A 20000-nucleotide genomic window follows, 5' to 3' on the forward strand; every position below is an offset into this window, starting at 1 on the left:
ACTGTTTTCTTTCCTCTGCATAGGTTGTAACGGAAACTTATTTTTCTTTCATGATAGATGATGCGTTGTTCAGTTTTCAAATGTACATAAACGCAGAGGAAGTCCTCTTGATGAAATTATCATTTGGGCAGTGTATAGGCAATAGAAGGCAAGGTTTGGTCCCCAAACTTATGGGAGAAGACCAACATTCCAACTCCCAAAACTGTGTTTACACACAGAGATGGCCTAAGTCATTTGGGGTCCATGCAAAATGTAATAGTAACCAAGTGGGGCCCCCGTGAGGCCTGTCAATCTGTCATCACACAGAAACATGCAATTTGGTGTCCATCTGTCTGACGATGTATTCGGTCGTTACTTATGCAATCTCAACCAATCAAACTTGCCAAGGGGACTACTGGGTCATACGCAAAAGATGTAGTGACTTCATTCCCCCCCCCCACCCTGAGTTCCAAAGGTGGGGCGACAAATTATCTTCGTAAACGTGCACCATGTATAGCTCCCGATGGTGGTGGGTCACACACGAGTAACGCTTCAGAACCCTCAATTGTATCACGAGTAAGAGGACCCCATGTTATTTTCACACTCAGCCTATGTTGCTTTGGACTCGACTGCAAAAGATCCAGAGGAATTCGCATTTATGCATTGGAAAGGTGTACATACAGCAGCTTGAGTGTCGTTCCACCTTATTGTGGCATTTTTTTTTCAAGGCCACTTCAAATGTCAAAAGTAAAAACGAGCATCATGATAATCTATATATTACTAAAACTCTCATCTTGTATATATGTATGCATGTATGTAAGTATGTAAACATATATATATATATATATATATATATATGTATGTTCCTGAAATACAGCCAAAACGGGACATGATAGCTCAAAAAATTTTGGCCCATCTTACTCACCATTTGCCTGCAGTGTGCAGTATCAAGTTTCATTCAAATCCGGCAACGAAAAAAATTATTACAAAATCAATTCCTGATTCAGTCAAGTACTCTTCGGGAGAATTTAATCAATGCAAACAACCTCAACGGCATAGTTCGCTGGAGCTATCTTTTTTTTTTCTTGGAAATTATTTTTTTTTTCCATCAACCGCTGTCACAACGGGAACCCAACGGGTTCACGGGTCATCTGGTGGCACAATAAAAGTATTAACATTGCAGTATTGCAAGATAATATTAATAATAATATTAACAACAATAATAACACAATAATTGTCAGTAATCAAAAGAATAACATGATAAATTTCAAATTATTTTATATCATTAGAATAATGGTAACTCCCTAATCTCACCACCAGCTGTAAACACAAACTCACCAAAAAGCTAATCCAGGGGTGTGTTCCATTACCAATCAGCTTGCTCAGCCAGCCAGACGTTCCTTAACAACAGTTTCATTGGAGTGCTTGTTTGAGTGCTTAAGCCACTTGGTGAGCGCTCCATGTGCTTCTTGGCAATGGAGGAACACACCCCAGTACATGTGCTAGACGCCCTAGGACCCTTTCCTGATTCTGCCATTTGTGTAATGAAAAAAGTAAATTTTGGGTGATATTTCATCCATTTTCCTTTCTTGTTCAACGATGTTCCACTTTTCAGCACCGTTGGGGTAGTTAAGTTTCATCTTTGGGACTGGTGTTCTGATTTTAAAAACTACAACGATACCCCATACGCATGGGTTAGTCCATTACTAATGAGGGGTTGTTTTGTGATCATACAATAAATTGTCGTTTGGATTTCCTAAACGATATCGATATGTATTAACATTAGGAGTTATACAAATTTTGTCGCATGTGTGTACATTAAACCTAGTTATTTTTCCACTTGGTAAACAAAATAAATGAATAAATAAACATACCCAACCAATTTTTTGCGTTTCCGCAAATCTAAATGACCTTTTGACCTCTGAAGACCGAGAAATTAAATTTATTGACAAAATATTATATTGGACTTCTACTTTATGTTAACACAACTTCTTTGACACCTACATTGTGAATATAAGAGCACAAGTGGTGGAGTTGTGCCTAACTTAATTTTTCCTACCCCTTATAAAGGAGGAGGCATTTTTTAAAATGGCTGTATAAAACATTCTCAGTGATGACAGAGTGTCATCATGCAGTTTCTGATTCAGTAGGCCCTAAATGACCAGAAACATTGCAGTATGTACCCTACTTCAAGGTTCAACAAAATATATGCACCTGGCAACTGGACCTTGTCTTTTTAATGCTCCATACATTGAAAGTTGAAACCTTGTTTTTTTTTAATGTTCTATCCTTTGTAACCTGTCTTTTATGTCCTTTTGCAAAATAGAAGTCTTGAGGGTCAACCAGGCACAAATTTTGGCACATCTGTATCGGTTGGGATTGGCTGAAAAGTTCAGGGGTGGGATTTTGCCTTGATGGGCACCTAAACCACAAATGAGAGCAGAGCAGGCAGGCCTGAGCGACATCACAGGGTGGTGTGAGGCCAGAAATCTGGTCGATCTGCGTCGGTCTGGTTGGGAGTTTGGCTCTGAAGGCTGTGCTCTGGACCTCCAGTGGAGGTGGATCCTATACCTCCATTCCTATCCCCCCATCCATTCTTCCCACGCCCAGAGCCCAGACCCAAGCATCTCGCATTTGGGACACACACCCTGGTGGACCGGCGGCACCCATATGGGCCATACTGGGGTATTACGTGTCTTGTGAATTTTCTATCTGGTCCTTCTCCTATTGAATGCTTGAGGCATTTAAGGATATGCTATTTAAGAATCTGCCATTTCTACGAATCCCCGGGATGTGTTTTTCTTTGATTGTAAATAACATGGTGATTATTGCATTCCTGTTCTTCCCACCCTTGTTGAATACACACTGGGTCTATGATCGAGTTATTCGGGTTCCTATGACCATGGAGCCACATTGGCTTTATTCATTCCTTTAGAGAACAGATTGGTGGGAGGATTAGCATCCAAATCTAAACCCCTCCCTCATCAAGTGCAATGAACCGTTCTAAGTCGCCAATTTGAGTTCTACTCTAAAAGTCACTTCAAGTCATCATTTGAGGGGAAATCTAGTGTATTGCTCGATCGACCACAGACAAGCCAAATAGAGGTAGGTAAAGGTGTGAATAGACATTCAATCCAGCTGGTGCATCTGGACCTGTTAGTCGATGTAACCGCTGTAACACTAGTGTCAGGAGTTGTGGGATTCGGAACTGAGTAACAGGAAACTGTCTCATAAAAGCAATTTATTATTATTCTTATTCTTATTTGAGTGCGAGGTTCAGTGTCAAATTAATCTAAAATGGAGAATGATCGTGTTGGTCCGAACCAGGAGGGGGAACACTGGACCGCCACCACTGCAACCTCAATGGAGATAGAAGAGAAAGGTTCACGAGAGGGTGTAGTAGAGTCCTCCCCCACCCAGTAACCCAAAACCTGCCACGAGCCCAGCACTCCCCAGTGAAACAGCAACAAGCTGCAGCAGGCCGGCGATGTCGTCACCACCAGACTTTAGCCTCCAACTGGTGGCCACAGTGTCGATGCTCCAGAGGATGGAAGTGGTTTAAGCTGATCAGGGAACCGAGTTGAAGGCTAATGGGGCCAAGATGGAGGCTGGCCAGGCTAAGCAGGACAGCATGGGGACGGACTTGGCCAACATGGGAGCCAAAATGGAGGCTGGACAGGATAAGATGGAGACCAGCCAAGATACATTGGAAGCGTCTTTGGCTGACGTGCGAGGCACATAGCGAGGAATGTTAGCTGGCCAGACCAGGATAGGCGAGGAGGGTTAGGGCCATGGTCAGGGTTGCCAGTGGAGTGATAGGAGAAGAAACAATTTGCAGTAAAGGGGACATGGATACATTAGAAGGGAGAAAACAGGGACAGAGAAAAGCAGAATCAGAGGGAGATGAAATAAAAACAGAGATGGGTGAAAATAAAATGAAAAAGGGAATAGCAGACAGGTTAAAAGAAATGGCACCAGCAGAATTCATGAAAGGTGGAGAAGAGGAGGCATGAAGATGTGTTAGGGCAGCAAGGTGTGAGGTGAATGAGGTTCCAAAGGTGCAGGACTCTGCTGGGAGAGCCAGAAGGGAGGCATGATCACTGGATGGAGCCAGCGATTGCCACAGGCAGGTATGTGGACATTGAGTAAGTGTTAATGAGGAGCACGTCCAGCTAATGTAGTGTTGGATGGGAACTCTTCCCGGGGAGGTATGTGTGTGGTGTGAAGTGGGGTCCGCACGCGAGCTGCCCATACACGGATCTGCGTGGTTGAGTTTGAAGGGCTGTTATGTGTAGCATGCATTTCAGTGTGAGCCGATCTACCGGCATGGAAGACTGAAGCCGTGCAACCTGTGTGTGCTGGCATGGGTGGTGGTGAGAATTAAGCCGTGAGCATGAGCAAGTGTAAATGTGAGGGTGGGTGCAAGTGTGGTGAGTGAGGTGAGAGTGACATCCAAGGTGAGTGGTAGTATGGACATAGAGGAGAAAGGAGGACAAACGCTACCGGGGGAGTTGCCGTTAGAGACAGACATGTTCGGAGTAGAACCAAGGTGGCTCCCCACTGATTTAAAGAGCGTGGTCCTGGCTCGGGTTGAGCCCAAGATAAAGCAGGAGGTTCCACATGGTGGAGTGCACACGTGATTTAATTACTGAGCCCTGCCGAAGAGAGGTTGTATTGACACCATATTTTGCTCCCAGAGGGAGCCGTCTGGGTTAATTAAAACACCACTTTTGAAGATAATTAATGGCCATATTTAATTATATCCTTCATCAGGCGATCTTCGGCCACCTCGCTCTCTGTAGTCCAGTAAAACTATACTGAATATGGCCGAACCTAGAACAAATTGCTTCAGAAGGTTTTTTTTTTGTTTTAAATAGTTCCCTATAGCCCCCTCTACATCATATCAAAAGTTATCTCAAAGTTACCCCCCCTAAGGGCCCTAATTTGCATAAATTAAAGATGGCCGCCATGTCAGAATTCAATGTACAGCAAACTTTTTTCTGGGTGGTTTTAGGGCCCATAAATGTATTACCAACAGATAGGAATGTGATATCAATCTATCGAATAAGGCTACTTCCGTTATGATATGACGTCACTATGACATTACGTCATGTCATGACGTAGTCCCTGATTTTACTGAAAATAGACATTTTGTACCTTGTTATTGTAATTCCCTGTAGAATTTGGTTTTGATTGCCGTTTCTTTAGCCCTAGAAGACTCTTTGGGACCAAATACTACCTACTTACATGTAGTCCAATAAACCAGCTGCACTACTTAGTCCAATGGCGTTGGGTACATTTTCAGATAATAACTGCGAATTTGTTTTACTTCTGGAATTGTAATTATTGTTACATCATGTTCACACCACAATTATGTTTCTTTGTTACATCTGATGTGATACATTCTGCACTTTCACTTTCAATATGTTACTAAAACATTACATTTGACTTCAGATGGACCACCAACAGCAGGAGCTGGCCAGAGGTGCTTCGGATGAGATCTGTATCCTCTGCCGTGAATGCCTTAGGAATGGACAGCCAACAGTCAAGATCCAACAGGCTCGCGCTGTGAGGACTTTCAATGAAGCCAGTGAAGCCCGTAGAACTCCCTCTCTCCAAGTTAAGGAAGGGCAAGAACTTCACACGTTATGCAGGCAGATTCATAGACGCAAAATAGCCACCGCTAAGAGAAAGGCATCAGGGGAGAATATGCCTGCAGAGCCACCTCGCCTTCGCTCTCGAACGCCAGAATTTTCATTTAAAGACCACTGCTTCCTTTGCGGTACAAAGATTCTTACAACAGAAAGAAAGAACCGAGACTGTTTTCTAGTAAGGACATACGAGTGTCAGAAATCTATCATACGACTGGAGTGGAATGATGCAGGCATTGCGCAAGGGTGACCATCCAGGAAAGGTTAGTGTTCACTTTCTTCCTATGTTGGATCTTGATCCAACTGATATGACCTGCATTTATTCTACACTCCACTTCGTTGCGACTGAAAGCAAGCGCCAAGGCACAGTTCCAGTGGTAACATTCGACCAGCCTCTCTGGTGGAAATCTAGAACAATCATTCTGAATGAAGACGCAGCCAGCATTCTCAAGCCAATCATACTGATACTTGGGGGTTTTCACACCGCAATGAGTTACCTTGGCAGTATCGGTCACATAATGGAAGGATCGGGCCTGAAGGAAATGCTGGAGCTAGTTTATGCTGGCAATGCGGTGGCGCACATGTTAGGTGGAAAGGCATATGCAAGGGCTGTTAGAGGACACTTCCTGGTAGACGCTGCTTTAAATGCGATCCTCTTAACACGACGCTATGATGTACCAGTTTTTTCAGAAGAGGAAGACGTCCCAGATACCTCAGATGACCTTCGGGAGGCCCTGAAATGCTGTGATGCTTTCCTGGCAGAGGAGATGACTGACGAAGTGGTTTGCCAGCAGGATGTGTTTGACCGGATAAATAAAAGGAGAAAATGGGAGCAGAGAAAGAACGTTTGTCTGAGTTCCCAACAGGAAGCCTTTGGATCCAGTGCATGGGAATGGTGGATTTGCTGAAGATGTTTCTGAGATCTCAAAGAACGGGTGCCTTTCAGTTGTACCTGAGGTGTCTCCAGGACATGCATCCCTATCTTTCCGCATCTGGACACAACCACTATGTGAAATCAGTGCAGATTCATCTTCAGGATATGCTGGAATTGAAAGAAACAAGCCCTGATGTCCACAACAGGTTCAGTTCTGGTCTTTTTGTCATCCGGCGCAGTGACCGCTTCTGGGCTGGGTTGCCTCATGACCTAGTCATCGAACAGGTTCTTATGCGGACAATCAAAACCACAGGGGGTTTGACAAGAGGCCGGGGTATGGAAGAGAAGCAGCGGACACGCTGGCTTCTTGCAATGCCCGCCTGTGCTGACATCAATGAATCGATGCAGGAACTTACAGGTGCAACATACAGTACTAGTGATCAGCATAAGGACCTTTTTGTTGCACGGAAGGAACGCGATCATAAAGACACTTACGAGATCTTCCAGTACCTCAATGACTACAACCCATTCGTGTCAGAAGGAGGATCACACAGCGTAGCCACTGGAGTGACTGCAAGTGCCTCGTGTAACCCACATGAAGCAAGGAAAGTCGGAGAAGCTATCTTGGACAAAATGGAGGGACAAAACGCATTTGACTTTGTCTTCAGAAGGAAGGAACAAATAGAAAGAATGGGAATGAAACAGCTGGTTGTGGATGGCGAAAAACTGAAATTTGACCCTCAGCTTCTCTTTCAGAGGCTGCTAATTCTAGCTTACAACAGTGACTATAGCTTGGAGATCTATTGAAATATGAACTTTCTGCGCAACCGACAGCATTGTTTGATAAACACGGTCTTCTCCGCCAGGCAAACAAGCCACAACTGGCTGATGCGCTACCGTCCACTTCATCAAATGAAGGCCAGCAGACGCGTCACAGCAAACCAGTGTACAATGTCCTCGATGGAGGTTCTCTTTTACAGAGATTTCCCTGAAAAAGGGGTGAAACGTTTGACTCCATAGCTTCTACGTACGTCAAGTATGTGAACACGTTTGCAAATCCACTTGTCGGTTTCGATGGATATGAAACGGACAGCTACACAAAATATATGACTCATCTCAGGCGATCAAAGGGTACAGTTGGTCCAAAGGTGTTCTTCACTGGCAGCATGGCGCTAAAGTCGAAAAAGGAACACTTTTTGGCAAACGTCAAAAATAAGCAGAAATTCATCAATTTCCTGTCTGAAAAATTCCAAACCCAGGGTATCAAAACATTGCACTCCAAAGGTGACGCTGATCTTTTGATTGCATTGACTGGGGTGAAGTGCGCAAAAATTGGTGCTACACATTATCGGAGAAGACATCGACCTTCTGGTGTTACTTTGTCACCATGCTGACGAGGACATGAATGAGTTGACATTTCGATCGGACAAAGCAGTGAAACCAGATAAAAACACTAAATTTAGAGAGTGGCAGATCAATGCTTTGCAGACTTCTCTGGGTGAAAAGCTTTGCTACCTGTTACCCATCATCCATGCCATTGGAGGTTGTGACAATTTCGAGATTGTATGGGATTGGCAAGGGACTACCTGTCAAAAAGGCGATGTCAAACTCTTCGTTTGCAAAGCAGCTGGAGCAAGTGTTTGATTGTTACACTCGTGATGAGATGAAAACCTCAGGGGAGAAGGTCCTAGTAGAATTATACAGAGGCAAGAACACAGAGTCCTTAGATTCACAGAGGATAAGGAAGTTCAAGGACAAAGTAGTGAGGTGTGCTTCCAGCATAGAAATACAAAATCTTCCACCCTCACTGGATGCCGGACAGTACCACATATATCGAGCCTTTTACCAAGCTAAATGTCGGATTTCAAAGGATGAGGAATGTGCATTGAGGGCAGTAGATTGGGGATGGCAGGATCTGTAGGGCAAACTTGTACCTAAAACAATGGACTGTCAGCCTGCCCCTCACAATATTCTAAAGTTGATAAGGTGCCTGTGTGAAGGGGACTGCTCCACAAACAGATGCAGCTGCAGAAAGCAAGGCCTGAAATGTACAAATGCCTGTAGTGAATGTCGTGGTGATGACTGTTCCAATAGCACAGCTATTGACGTGACTGAGGACGACACGGACTTGTAACTCACGGGGGCCGAGCTAAGTAGTGCAGCTGATTTATTGGACTACATGTAGGTAGGTAGGACCAAAGAGTCTTCTAGGGCTAAAGAAACAGCAATCAAACCCAAATTCTACAGGGAATTACAATAACAAGGTACAAAATGTCTATTTTCAGTAAAATCAGGGACTACGTCATGACATGACGTAATACTACGTCATAGTGACGTCATATCATAACGGAAGTAGCCTTATTTCGATAGATTGATATCACATTCCTATCTGTTGGTAATACATTTATGGGCCCTAAAACCACACAGAAAAAAGTTTGCTGTACATTGAATTCTGACATGGTGGCCATCTTTAATTTATGCAAATTAGGGCCCTTGGGGGGGGTAACTGAGATAACTTTCGATATGATGTTCAGTGGGGTCCAATGAACCAGTCAAAGCAAAAAAACCTTCTGAAGCAATTTGTTCTAGGTATTTTATAATTTTACTGGACTGCTGGGGTATTAAGGCGTTTCCTTGGTAACCTCACTGGGGTCTGAAGCCACCGTGTATTTTGGCCTGCTCAACCATGACTTGACTTGGAATGGGCCGCAACGATTTCTTAATGATAAAGTTTATTTTCACTTTCCTCAGTTATATTATCGAAAAAATGCCTGTTCATCATAGGCTACGAATTGTTGTTTCCATCACTTTTGTAAGTCCAATTGTTTTCAAATGAGGAGCTTGGATAGATTACATGCATTAGGTGATATGATTTTCCACAATCCACACTCACGTGCAAATTAAATTATATCATCAAAATATTATTTCGGTTTTGAGGATTTGATATTGTCTGCACTAAATAAGTGTAAAAATCTGTTGTAAAATCTGATAAATTTAAAGAAATAATGAGTCTTATAACGAAGCCGATATACCTCTTTACTTTAAGCAAGCAAGGTTATGTTCCCTCTTCCATACATACACAAGAAAATGTGAAATTTCAAAAGCATTAAACTTATCCTTTTATACTGTTTGGAGAATCATATTGAGTGAACAAAAAAATTTAGGAACGTGCCAAAATTAACGAGGTTCATTGAGATACATTATTTAATACATTCACTGCGAGACCTCGCAGTTCCACGGAGGGAGTTCCCCTCGCAGTCCCCGTGTTCTGTTCCCCAGAGGGACTGCCTCTCCATAGTGTCTGCCACATCTGTGTCTATATTTTCGGAGGTTTCATGAGGTGCTCTGCAGGGAATCAAAGCAAATCTGGTGAAAAACGGACGTTTAAAAAAAAAAGTTATAACATTTGTGCGGACCCCGAACCGATGTACCACATAATGCATGCACAGACCAGCAGGCAAGATGACGGATTATCTGCAATGTTTATTTCACAGGTGATTGAACTTTGCAATGTCTCGAAGGTTCTGCATGAAGCTGCAACTCTTTTGTGGATAAAGTCATTATTTGAACGAATTCATTTTATTTCATTAACTGCTGCGTGTGCGGTGAAGACCGGATTTAAACTTAAAGGGATCCGATGTGATATGCAGTGACAGCCTGGCCAACCGTTCCTTATCAACAATTTAATTGGAGTGCTTGCATGAGTGCTTAAGCCACTTGCCAAACACCTTACAGTCGATAGCGGTACCGCGCTACGTCCTTCTGAGTGAATCGTTCACTCTCTGCGGACGCTTTTGCCCGCCGTGTCATTTCAGAGTGAGTGGATCATGCTCCGTCACCTTGAGCGAGTGGATTGTGCTCCGTCACCCTGAGCGAGTGGTCCGCGCTCCGTCACCCTGAGCAAGTGGTTCATGCTCCTTCATCATGAGCGAGTGGTTCATGCTCCGTCACCCTGAGCGAGTGGTTCGTGCTCCATCACCCTGAGCGAGTGGTTCGTGCTCCGTCACCCTGAGCGAGTGGTTCGTGCTCCGTCACCCTGAGCGAGTGGTTCGTGCTCCGTCACCCTGAGCGAGTGGTTCATGCTCCGTCACCCTGAGTGAGTGGTTCATGCTCCGTCACCCTGAGCGAGTGGTTCATGCTCCGTCACCCTGAGCGAGTGGTTCATGCTCCATCACCCTGAGCGAGTGGTTCATGCTCCATCACCCTGAGTGAGTGGTTTGTGCTCTGTCACCATGAGCGAGTGGTTCGTGCTCCGTCACCCTGAGCGAGTGGTTCGTGCTCCATCACCCTGAGCGAGTGGTTCATACTCCGTCACCCTGAGCGAGTGGTTCATGCTCCATCACCCTGAGCGAGTGGTTCGTGCTCCATCACCCTGAGCGAGTGGTTCATGCTCCGTCACCATGAGCGAGTGGTTCGAGCTCCGTCACCCTGAGCGAGTGGTTCGTGCTCCGTCACACTGAGCGAGTGGTTCGTGCTCCGTAACACTGAGCGAGTGGTTCGTGCTCCGTCACCCTGAGCGAGTGGTTCGTGCTCAGTCACCCTGAGCGAGTGGTTCGTGCTCCGTCACCCTGAGCGAGTGGTTCGTGCTCCATCACCCTGAGCGAGTGGTTCGTGCTCCGTTACCCTGAGCGAGTGGTTCGTGCTCCGTCACCCTGAGCGAGTGGTTCGTGCTCCGTCACCCTGAGCGAGTGGTTCGTGCTCCGTCACCCTGAGAGAGTGGTTCGTGCTCAGTCACCCTGAGCGAGTGGTTTGTGCTCCGTCACCTTGAGTGAGTGGTTCGTGTTCAATCACCCTGAGCAAGTGGATTGTGCTCCTTCACCCTGAGCGAGTGGTTCATGCTCCTTCACCCTGAGCGAGTAGTTCGTGCTCCATAACCCTTAATGAGTTGTGAAATTACACCCAATTTCCGAGCCGTTTGCCGTGTTAACGTGTTTTCTAAATTACCGGAGCAAATGTTTTTCCCACTCGTCACATGCAGCTGTTTATAAAGATTAATGTTTGTGAACATATCCCTGAAACGTCTATATAAATGCAATGTTGTTTTTCGGTGAAAGCTACTCAATGTTTTTGCCGATATTAGGCGTGTGTGTGTGTGTGTGTGTGTGTGTGTGTGTGTGTGTGTGTGTGTGTGTGTGTGTGTGTGTGTGTGTGTGTGTGTGTGTGTGTGTGTGTGTGTGTGTGTGTGTGTGTGTGTGTGTGTGTGTGTGTGTGTGTGTGTGCATGCTTGTATGTGTTGTTCATAAAGCATCTCTTGGCCTCTGTCTCTCTTCGTCTCTCTCTTTCTCCCTCTCTCTGGACAGATCCAACAGTGGTTATGTCTGGACGGTGTTTATCTCCGAATATGTCCAAGTTCCGGACAGGTCTGGGCGGAAATTAACACTCTACTGCACGTCTGCCTTCCCTTCCTCTCTCCTCACACTGTCTTCCCTTCCCCCACCCTTCCTCGATCCCCCAACCTCCTCTCTTCTCTCTCTCCCCCACACTTCTCGCCCTCTTCCCCTCCCTCTTTTTCTCCCTCCCCTCTTTTTCTCCCTCCCTCCTTTAGTATTCCCATCAGTGAAGTGATGGGTGGAATTTGCTACTACATATTATACTAGCGTAGCCTACCCATCACTTTGCTTACGGACCAATTAGTCATTCTGTTTGCTAAAAATTTTGAGTGAGAAGGAGAAAGAAAAGAAGACAAATTTACCCATGCATATAGTGCATAAACCCCTCACCCCCTCCCCGTCCCCACGTTGCACTTCCCCCATTCGTTCTGACGTCCCTTCCCATGAGGAATGTCTCGCACACGTTGACAGGCTTTGATAAGCCGGTCCGTTAATTTTTTTGGAGGGGAAGGGAAGGGAAGGAGGATAAGTTTACCCATGAAGAGTGCTTTAACTTCAGTGTTACCCAGGTAAAAAGGACATTTTAATACCCTCTGCCACCACCAGGTGGTGCGACACAGTACACATTTATAAAGAGAATTTACGCCCCCCTGCCGCCCCACCCAGCACTTCCACGTGAGGCCATGGCCACATAGCCTATGTTACCCTGCCCCCCTCCCCACAAAGTTGTATTAGTACCCAGAGTTAAAAGATGTGGCCATGCACAAGGAACAAAGAAGAAAAAAAAAAAAAGAGAGACAGAGAGAGATAGAGAGAGAGACAGAGAGAGAGAGAGAGAGAGAGAGAGAGAGAGAGAGAGAGAGAGAGAGAGAGAGAGAGAGAGAGAGAGAGAGAGAGAGAGAGAGAGAGAGAGAGAGAGAGAGAGAGAGAGAGAGAGAGAGAGAGAGAGAGAGAGAGAGAAAGAGAGACAGAGACAGAGACAGAGACAGAGAGAGAGAGAGAGAGAGAGAGAGAGAGAGAGAGAGAGAGAGAGAGAGAGAGAGAGAGAGAGAGAGACAGAGAGAGAGACAGAGAGAGAGAGAGAGAGAGAGAGAGAGAGAGAGAGAGAGAGAGAGACAGAGACAGAGACAGAGACAGAGACAGAGACAGAGACAGAGACAGAGACAGAGACAGAGACAGAGAGAGAGAGAGAGAGAGAGAGAGAGAGAGAGAGAGAGAGAGAGAGAGAGAGAGAGAGAGAGAGAGACAGAGACAATGGTGTGTATATGTATATATATGCTTTCTCATTATGTATGGCTTCACCTGTACCTCCAAGCCTGGTGTTGCCTATGTTTTCAGTCCGGTCTGTCTGTCCTGTTAATTTGTCTGTGAACAGGATATCTCAAAAAGGAATGGTCGGATTTGGCCGAAACTTGGTGGACAGGTTGGGTGTGTGACCACGACAAGTTGATTTGATTTTGGTGAATATCCGGATCTGGATCCGAGAATTTTTAAAGTGATTTTTCACCATTAAGTGATAGGGCTAAAAACGATATACAGCACGACATCTCAAAAAGGAATGGACGGATTTGAACAAAACCTGGTGGACAGGTTGGGTGTGTGACGAGGACGAATCGATTCGATTTTGGTGAAGATCCGAACCCAGCTACAGATACCAGAATTTTTTTTTTTTTTGTGATGAGAACAAGCCAATTAAAGTTAAGGTCTGGATGCAGATACAGCCCATCAGTGGAATACAAAACATAAACTGTTTAGCCTGGTTCTGTAGTTATTTCTAAACACTCATGTTGTAATCAGAAACTTGTCGTCCAGAAGAGCATGGTGCATCCTTGTCGTAACTGGTGCCATATTGCTCGTCTATGCAGGAAAAACGTATTTCCGCACTTGTGATGCGCTTTATATTCATACCCATCATATCCATGTATATGTGAACAGTGTCCGATTTTCTGGATGCCTTTACCATATCCATATGCATATCCATATCAGTACACGTTTAAATGTGAACATACCTGATATTGAAACATAAATCTCTCCCTGATGCATCAATAAATGCTCTTTCGACACATGATCAAACACCCAGGCACTTAACGAAGTCCCTGTTATGATAATGCAAGGCCCATTGCTGTTTCTCCACCACAACCATGGCATTTGCTCAACTCTGAAACAGGTACATGTAACGGTTGACAATCTGAACAAAAATAAATGTGTTCAGAAAAGAGATGACAGAGAGACGCCAGAACTGCACGCCACGAAGCTGTATGTACGTACAGTAACTACTCCAAGACCCTTAGGCCGATCGACACCAAAATTTCAGGGTATTCTCAAGGGGTCCCTACATCAGTTTTCTGCAAAAAAAAAAAAACTTCAAAAAACTTTCTATTTATTTTTTTCAGATTTCTGAAAGACCTTATTTTTTGGATTATTTCTCCATTGTGGTGGACCAGTGGGCTGAGAAGGGCACTCCTGCCCGAAGCGTGGGTGTACCCTCTAGTTACATTGGAAAATAGAATCCATATGATCATCTGCTGAAGATTAAAGCTTGGGAAAGAACAAATGCAAAACATTTGAGTAACTTTAGATTGAAAGCACGATATTTTTGCAAAGGATATTTCAGGACATCATTATCTCGATGTAGTTTTCTGTATGGTAATTCATCGTTCACCCATTGACTTGTGGTTTTTATACTTGCAAAAAAGAGAGAATGTGGTGTCGACATAATCTTCCATCATTAATTCATACGAGCTGTGAGGAGAGCACGTAGTATCCTACCGTGATAGCAGCGAGGCCGATATAGTGCAAATTGTGCGATACCTCACCATACTCCTCCATTCATCGCTTTTGTGTGTGTTTATTGCGAATGGGGGCCAGGGAGAGGAAGAGGGTTGAGGAATGGCTGAGTTTGGTGGTGTACAGAATCTTTTCCAAAACCAATTATGACTGCATTCAAAGCATAAACAGACAGAAAGCAATCTGGAATGCTCAGCATCAGTTCATTTGAGATAAAATGACAGTAAACTTCTCAGTTTGTCCGACTCGTAAACAAACAACATTGTTAAGTCAGATGCAGACTCCAGTTAAACCTTCCAAAATCACGACACAATTACAATAAGTTGCATGATTAACGGATCTCCAAAAGGAAGTTTCCTTGCTGCAAGGAAAGAGCAAACTTTACAGGTGTTGTTAATAAATGAAGTTGACAGTTTTTAATTTGTGTTTAAGTATTTACAGTTGTGGAACTCCTTACAATCCCATGCTGCAGATGATTTATGTATAAAGTTGCGTATACAGTCGTAGATGTTTAAATGCATTGTGTGGCAGATGTGACATGCTAGATATGATTTTGGCCAAAAAACACAAACTTTTGCAAAGTTTCATGATGATAGGCCAAATGGCCTCATCCTGAGCGGAGCTTTTTATGTTAAAATCTCATGTTGCATGCACTGCAGACAAGACAAAGACGTTCGGAGACATTACATTGTATGGATGTTGGCAGACAATGGACAAGTAATGGATCTGGGATTTGAACGTGCCCTGCAAGCATCATGAAAGAAGTGCTCAGATCAGAGCGTGAAAACAATTTTGACACTTTCAATGGACGTATCATTTGATCGGTCACTAAGAGTTTAACTACTTTCCTTCAAATCGAAATCACATGACTTGAGTAGCTATTTGGAAAAATCCTGAAACTATGATTAATATTTTCCCAAAATATTCTGATTAAAAAGTACTATCGATTAAAAAGCTACAGCTTTTGTTGATGCTACAGCTACAGCTGTTGATGCTTGATGCTTGATACTTGATAATCAAATCAAGTACTACCTGTCTGCGATGGCAAAGTGTCATAGGCCCATAGACAGCTTCATTGCGGGCGATTCCAATAATATTGAAGGTCTTGGTTTCTAGGGCGTCAAGCTGAGCAAGATGTGAGGCAGGGGAATTAGCCCAGCGGGGAGAGCAGTACTCCATCAAGGTACGGATGAAGGCCTTGTCGGTTGTTAGGAGTTCAGGTGTGCCAAGGAAGGACTTTGTACAACAGAGGATGCCCAGTGGGCAGCTGGCTTTGGAGGCCCTTTGAATTGGTAAGAATATCTCGGATCCTCAAGAGGCCCTCAAGAGGATTGTTAAGAAAGTACATTGGAGGGTTTTCCAGATGGTCCTTTTTGGAGAGAAACGGTGAGATTGTCAGCATTGAAAGACATCTTCCAGGTGTTTGTTTATCTTGTGATTTTTGTCAAGGTCTGTAGAAGGAAGAGGCTGCAGCCTGCCTGTCTGAAGGATGAGGGATATCACGGGATAGGCTGTAGTCATCAGCAAATAGATAGAGGATTTTCCAGAGAATCAGAGAGAAGACTCAGAATAGAATGGGACCAATAACACTGCCTTGATGCACTCCGACTTTAACAGGGAGAGAAGATGAAAGGATACCATTGAGAGCCACACATTGGCTGCGAGAGTACAGGAAGTCAGTAAGCCATGTGTCGGATTTGCCTTGGCATAGACAGAGAGCTTGGAGAGCAAGGTCGGATGCCAGACTTTATCAAAAGCATGAGATATGTCCAGAGGAATCACAGCCCTGATATCATGTCTGACATTGAGGTTCTCCATGCATTGTTGGGTGAGTAGAAGTAGCACGTCCAACGTGGAGTGATCCAAAACTGTTCCGAAACCAAATTAATGATCTGAGATGAGGTTGTTGGAGAAAAGGAAGAATTTCATATTAACTGTGATAATGGATTTGATGACCCTGCCGATAATTGTAAGTAAGCTGATAGGTTTGCAATTAAGGGGATCACTTTATGCACATTTTTACCCTGTGCACACGAAGCGAAAGTGTGGTTAAGCAAGTGGTTCATGTCTGTATGTCCGTCCAATCAGTTTATTATTGAGGAACAACTTATTTCAATCAAATGTTATATTTTGAACATGAATAGGAAGACAGGTGAGAGGGGGCGGGATGAGTGATAAGCTGAGGGGGGAGGGGCAGGACGAGGGGAAAGCTGAGAGGGAATGGGATGGGGGGCTAATAAGATACAGGATGAGAGGGAAGCTGAGAGGGGTGAGGAGAGGTTGAGGGTTTGAGAGGGTTTGGTGAAAGGGAAGCCTTTCAGGGGTGGGGTGAGGGGATGCAGAAAGATGGGACATTAAGTTGAGGGATGCTGAAAAGAGGGACACATAGAAGGGGTACGGTTGGAAGGACGTGGGCTTGTAGGAGATGTGGTCGATAGTACTGACATGAAGGGGTTTGACACCTTAAAAAAAAATTTGTCAAGGGGATTTGATTTCCATGAGCAGACAACCTCTGCAAACTGGTTTGAGGCTATCAGTTAAAGAGAAAACTAAAGCCAAACTGAGAATTGTGTTTCTATACAAGCGTTTTAGGCTCGTGGGGGAGCTTACAAACAAAAGGGTAGGGGAGGTGACCTTACAAAAGGAGGAAAAACACAAGAACAACTAACAATGGACCAAAAAGGAACAGAATATTAAATAATCAGTATGTGCAGAATTATTCAATGTGATCACATTATCAATTTATTTTGTCATTTTACGTCCTTTGGTAAAATATATGCCATTAATCAGCAATGAGGATTAAAGTAACCCAGCAATGCCCATGTTTAAAGACACTGGTACCAACTTGTCCATGTACTTACGAGAAGGAACCAGCGCTCGTGACCTGGCTGGCAAACCCGTAACAGTATTTTATAGACATACTCGCATTCTAATTGTACATACTATCTAGAGGTGCTCGTTTTAAAAAAAAAAGGATAACATGTACTTCTGGCTACCACTAGGTGGCATTTGTGGCCTACGTTTATAGCACACTCTCTGTGGACGAATAGACAAACAGACAAACAAACAAACAGACAGACCCAAATGCAATATCTTCTACTCTTGTGAAGATAATAAAAGAGGAACATAAGAATGAAGGTGGTCAGACAGCCTGGATTTTGGGAGTTTAACCAGGATGGAGTTACGAGAAGAATGTGTGCATCCCGGAGGAGCTGCGGAGGATTTGAGTGCTGACAGAGCAGATGGAGCTAAATTGGACGTAATGTCGTGAAGATAAAAAAACAGAGTTCACCAACCTGTCTGCGATGTGAGAGCAACAGGAGCAGAGGATAACGGTGTTAAAAAAAAAAAATATATATATATATATATATATGTATTTAGATATATTTAAAAATCAATTCATACAAAACATCCTAATTAGTCCTGGTTGTTACTGCTGTTGCATCAGCAATGAAAAAGAAGAGAATACCTATTTAGCTTGATAATCAATTTGAGACAAAAAGCAGAAACAAGCTAATTGGCCTAAATTGCGCATCTCTTGCAGCAAATACTTAAGTACGAGTTGCACTCCAAACGCAATATATGAATGCAACAAACATAACTACCTTCATTTTCCAGGCGTAGTTTTCATGCAGAAATAGCTTGCTTAAGAGTCATTTTCAATGGACTTGGAAAGCTGTGTAGTTGTAAATGGAATGTGGGCAGGGCCGCATATAGAGGCTTAGCCTCGACTTGGCTTGAGACATTGAGCAAAAATCATCTGTAGAAACTTGAAACCAAATGTGGTTTCTTCGAATCTGGCAGAATGTGGGAAAAGCCCATGCATGGGAGGGAACATCCCTTTCAAAAATACACGCATATTTGTATTATCAAAGGGGAAATCTCAATGATCGTTGCATTTTCATATCTTGCAGTGCACTGGAAGTATTTACCATAGAATGCTACAATTTGGTTTTTTTTCAACTCAGCGTTCTGGGCAATCAATTTCAGGACAATTTTTACCCTCCTCCGAGATCTGTAAGATGCTTCGGCCAATTTCCATTTCACTGTTCCATGCGGGAGGGAAAGGGAAGTGGATTTCCAGCCAGGCACGGTCAGCGATCTGACATTCGAATAAAGCAAGCTCAACGGAGAGGTTTCTCCATGTCCTGGTGGGCCCATCAGAAGAAAACCCCATTAAGCAGACCAATCGATCATAATGAACTTTAACTGCTGGCAGCAGCTGCTGGCAAGCACATCAACATCTGGTCTCAAGTAGCTCGCAAACAATCCCCAAAGTCTGTCAAATGAAAGCTTCCACATTAAATTTCAATGTAGTTTTGCACCACATAATGAAAACCCACCTTCAGCATCCATTTTGCATGCTCCTTCTCTAAACTCCAACAGTTACGTGTCTTTCTTCACAATTGCCCTTCATGCATGCACATGAGTGTACTTATTGTTGAGGTGTGTTGGCAAGACATAAATGCCCCTGAGTCGCATCTCTAGCTTATGAAATGCTCTGGCAACCTAATGTGGATCGACTTGTATTAATCTCGTCCTCATCAAAAACTATCCTTACACAAAGTACATCACAGCCACCGTGATTTAATGGAGTCGGCTTTTTGTCAAGACCAAGTCCATGGGCCCACACACAGCTGCTCAGCCTTAAGGTTCATGGAATCTTGAGTTACAAGATAATTTTACTTTGGATCAAAATGGGATTCAAAAAGTAGTCTGAAAACTACCATATTCCAAAATCGTGTACATGGTTGTAAACATCGGAACCGAGACAAAGAACAATAAAGACCATATTGTGAAAGAATGTAGATGCTGTCTTCTTTCCAACATGTTGTATATAGGAAGCCACAATGGGATTATTGTGGCTTTCTAATTATCTTTTGTACATTGCATGATGTACAAGTAAGGGTCATTGAGGAGCTCGTAGATGCTGTATTTCACATATAGCACAGAAACATTAGAGGACATTAATATACAGTACAGTTAATTGAAATACATAGACATTTGCAAACAAAACTAACACAGTGAATGAGATTTAAACATAGGATTCCAGCATCATATCAACCGGCAGGTGACAACATGATGACACGAGTGAAATGCAACTCTTTTCCTCGTTGGAGGCTAAAACTATTCGCAGCAGAAAAGTCCATTTGAGAGTTTACTGGAAGTGTAGAAATAAGATCTGTGATGTTGACTTGGCATGCTTACCGGCAGTCCTCGAGCACCATCTGCTCCTGGTATACCATCTGAGCCAGCATTCCCCTGTCAAGAACAGCAAAGTAAGCATGACGACTCAGAAATACATGGCATTTAATTGTTTATTCAGTGATTGATATTTCACACAGAAGATTGCACATTTCTAATACAGTATTAGCAACA

The 20000-nt window shown here is 43.8% G+C and overlaps 1 protein-coding gene across 1 annotated transcript in view; it reads right to left on the reverse strand.

The window, feature by feature from the left end:
* LOC147025964 (uncharacterized) overlaps positions 1–20000 on the reverse strand; it is a 197432-nt gene that overhangs the window by 74286 nt on the left and 103146 nt on the right. The window contains exon 12 of the mRNA XM_085883562.1: positions 19830–19883. Within this exon, the coding sequence (XP_085739688.1) occupies positions 19830–19883 (54 nt within the window). The remainder of the gene's footprint in view (positions 1–19829; positions 19884–20000) is intronic.

Source organism: Eptatretus burgeri, chromosome 5 (assembly GCF_056783735.1).
Source record: "Eptatretus burgeri isolate ZD-2024b chromosome 5, Ebu_testis_v1, whole genome shotgun sequence".
NCBI lineage: Eukaryota > Metazoa > Chordata > Myxini > Myxiniformes > Myxinidae > Eptatretus > Eptatretus burgeri.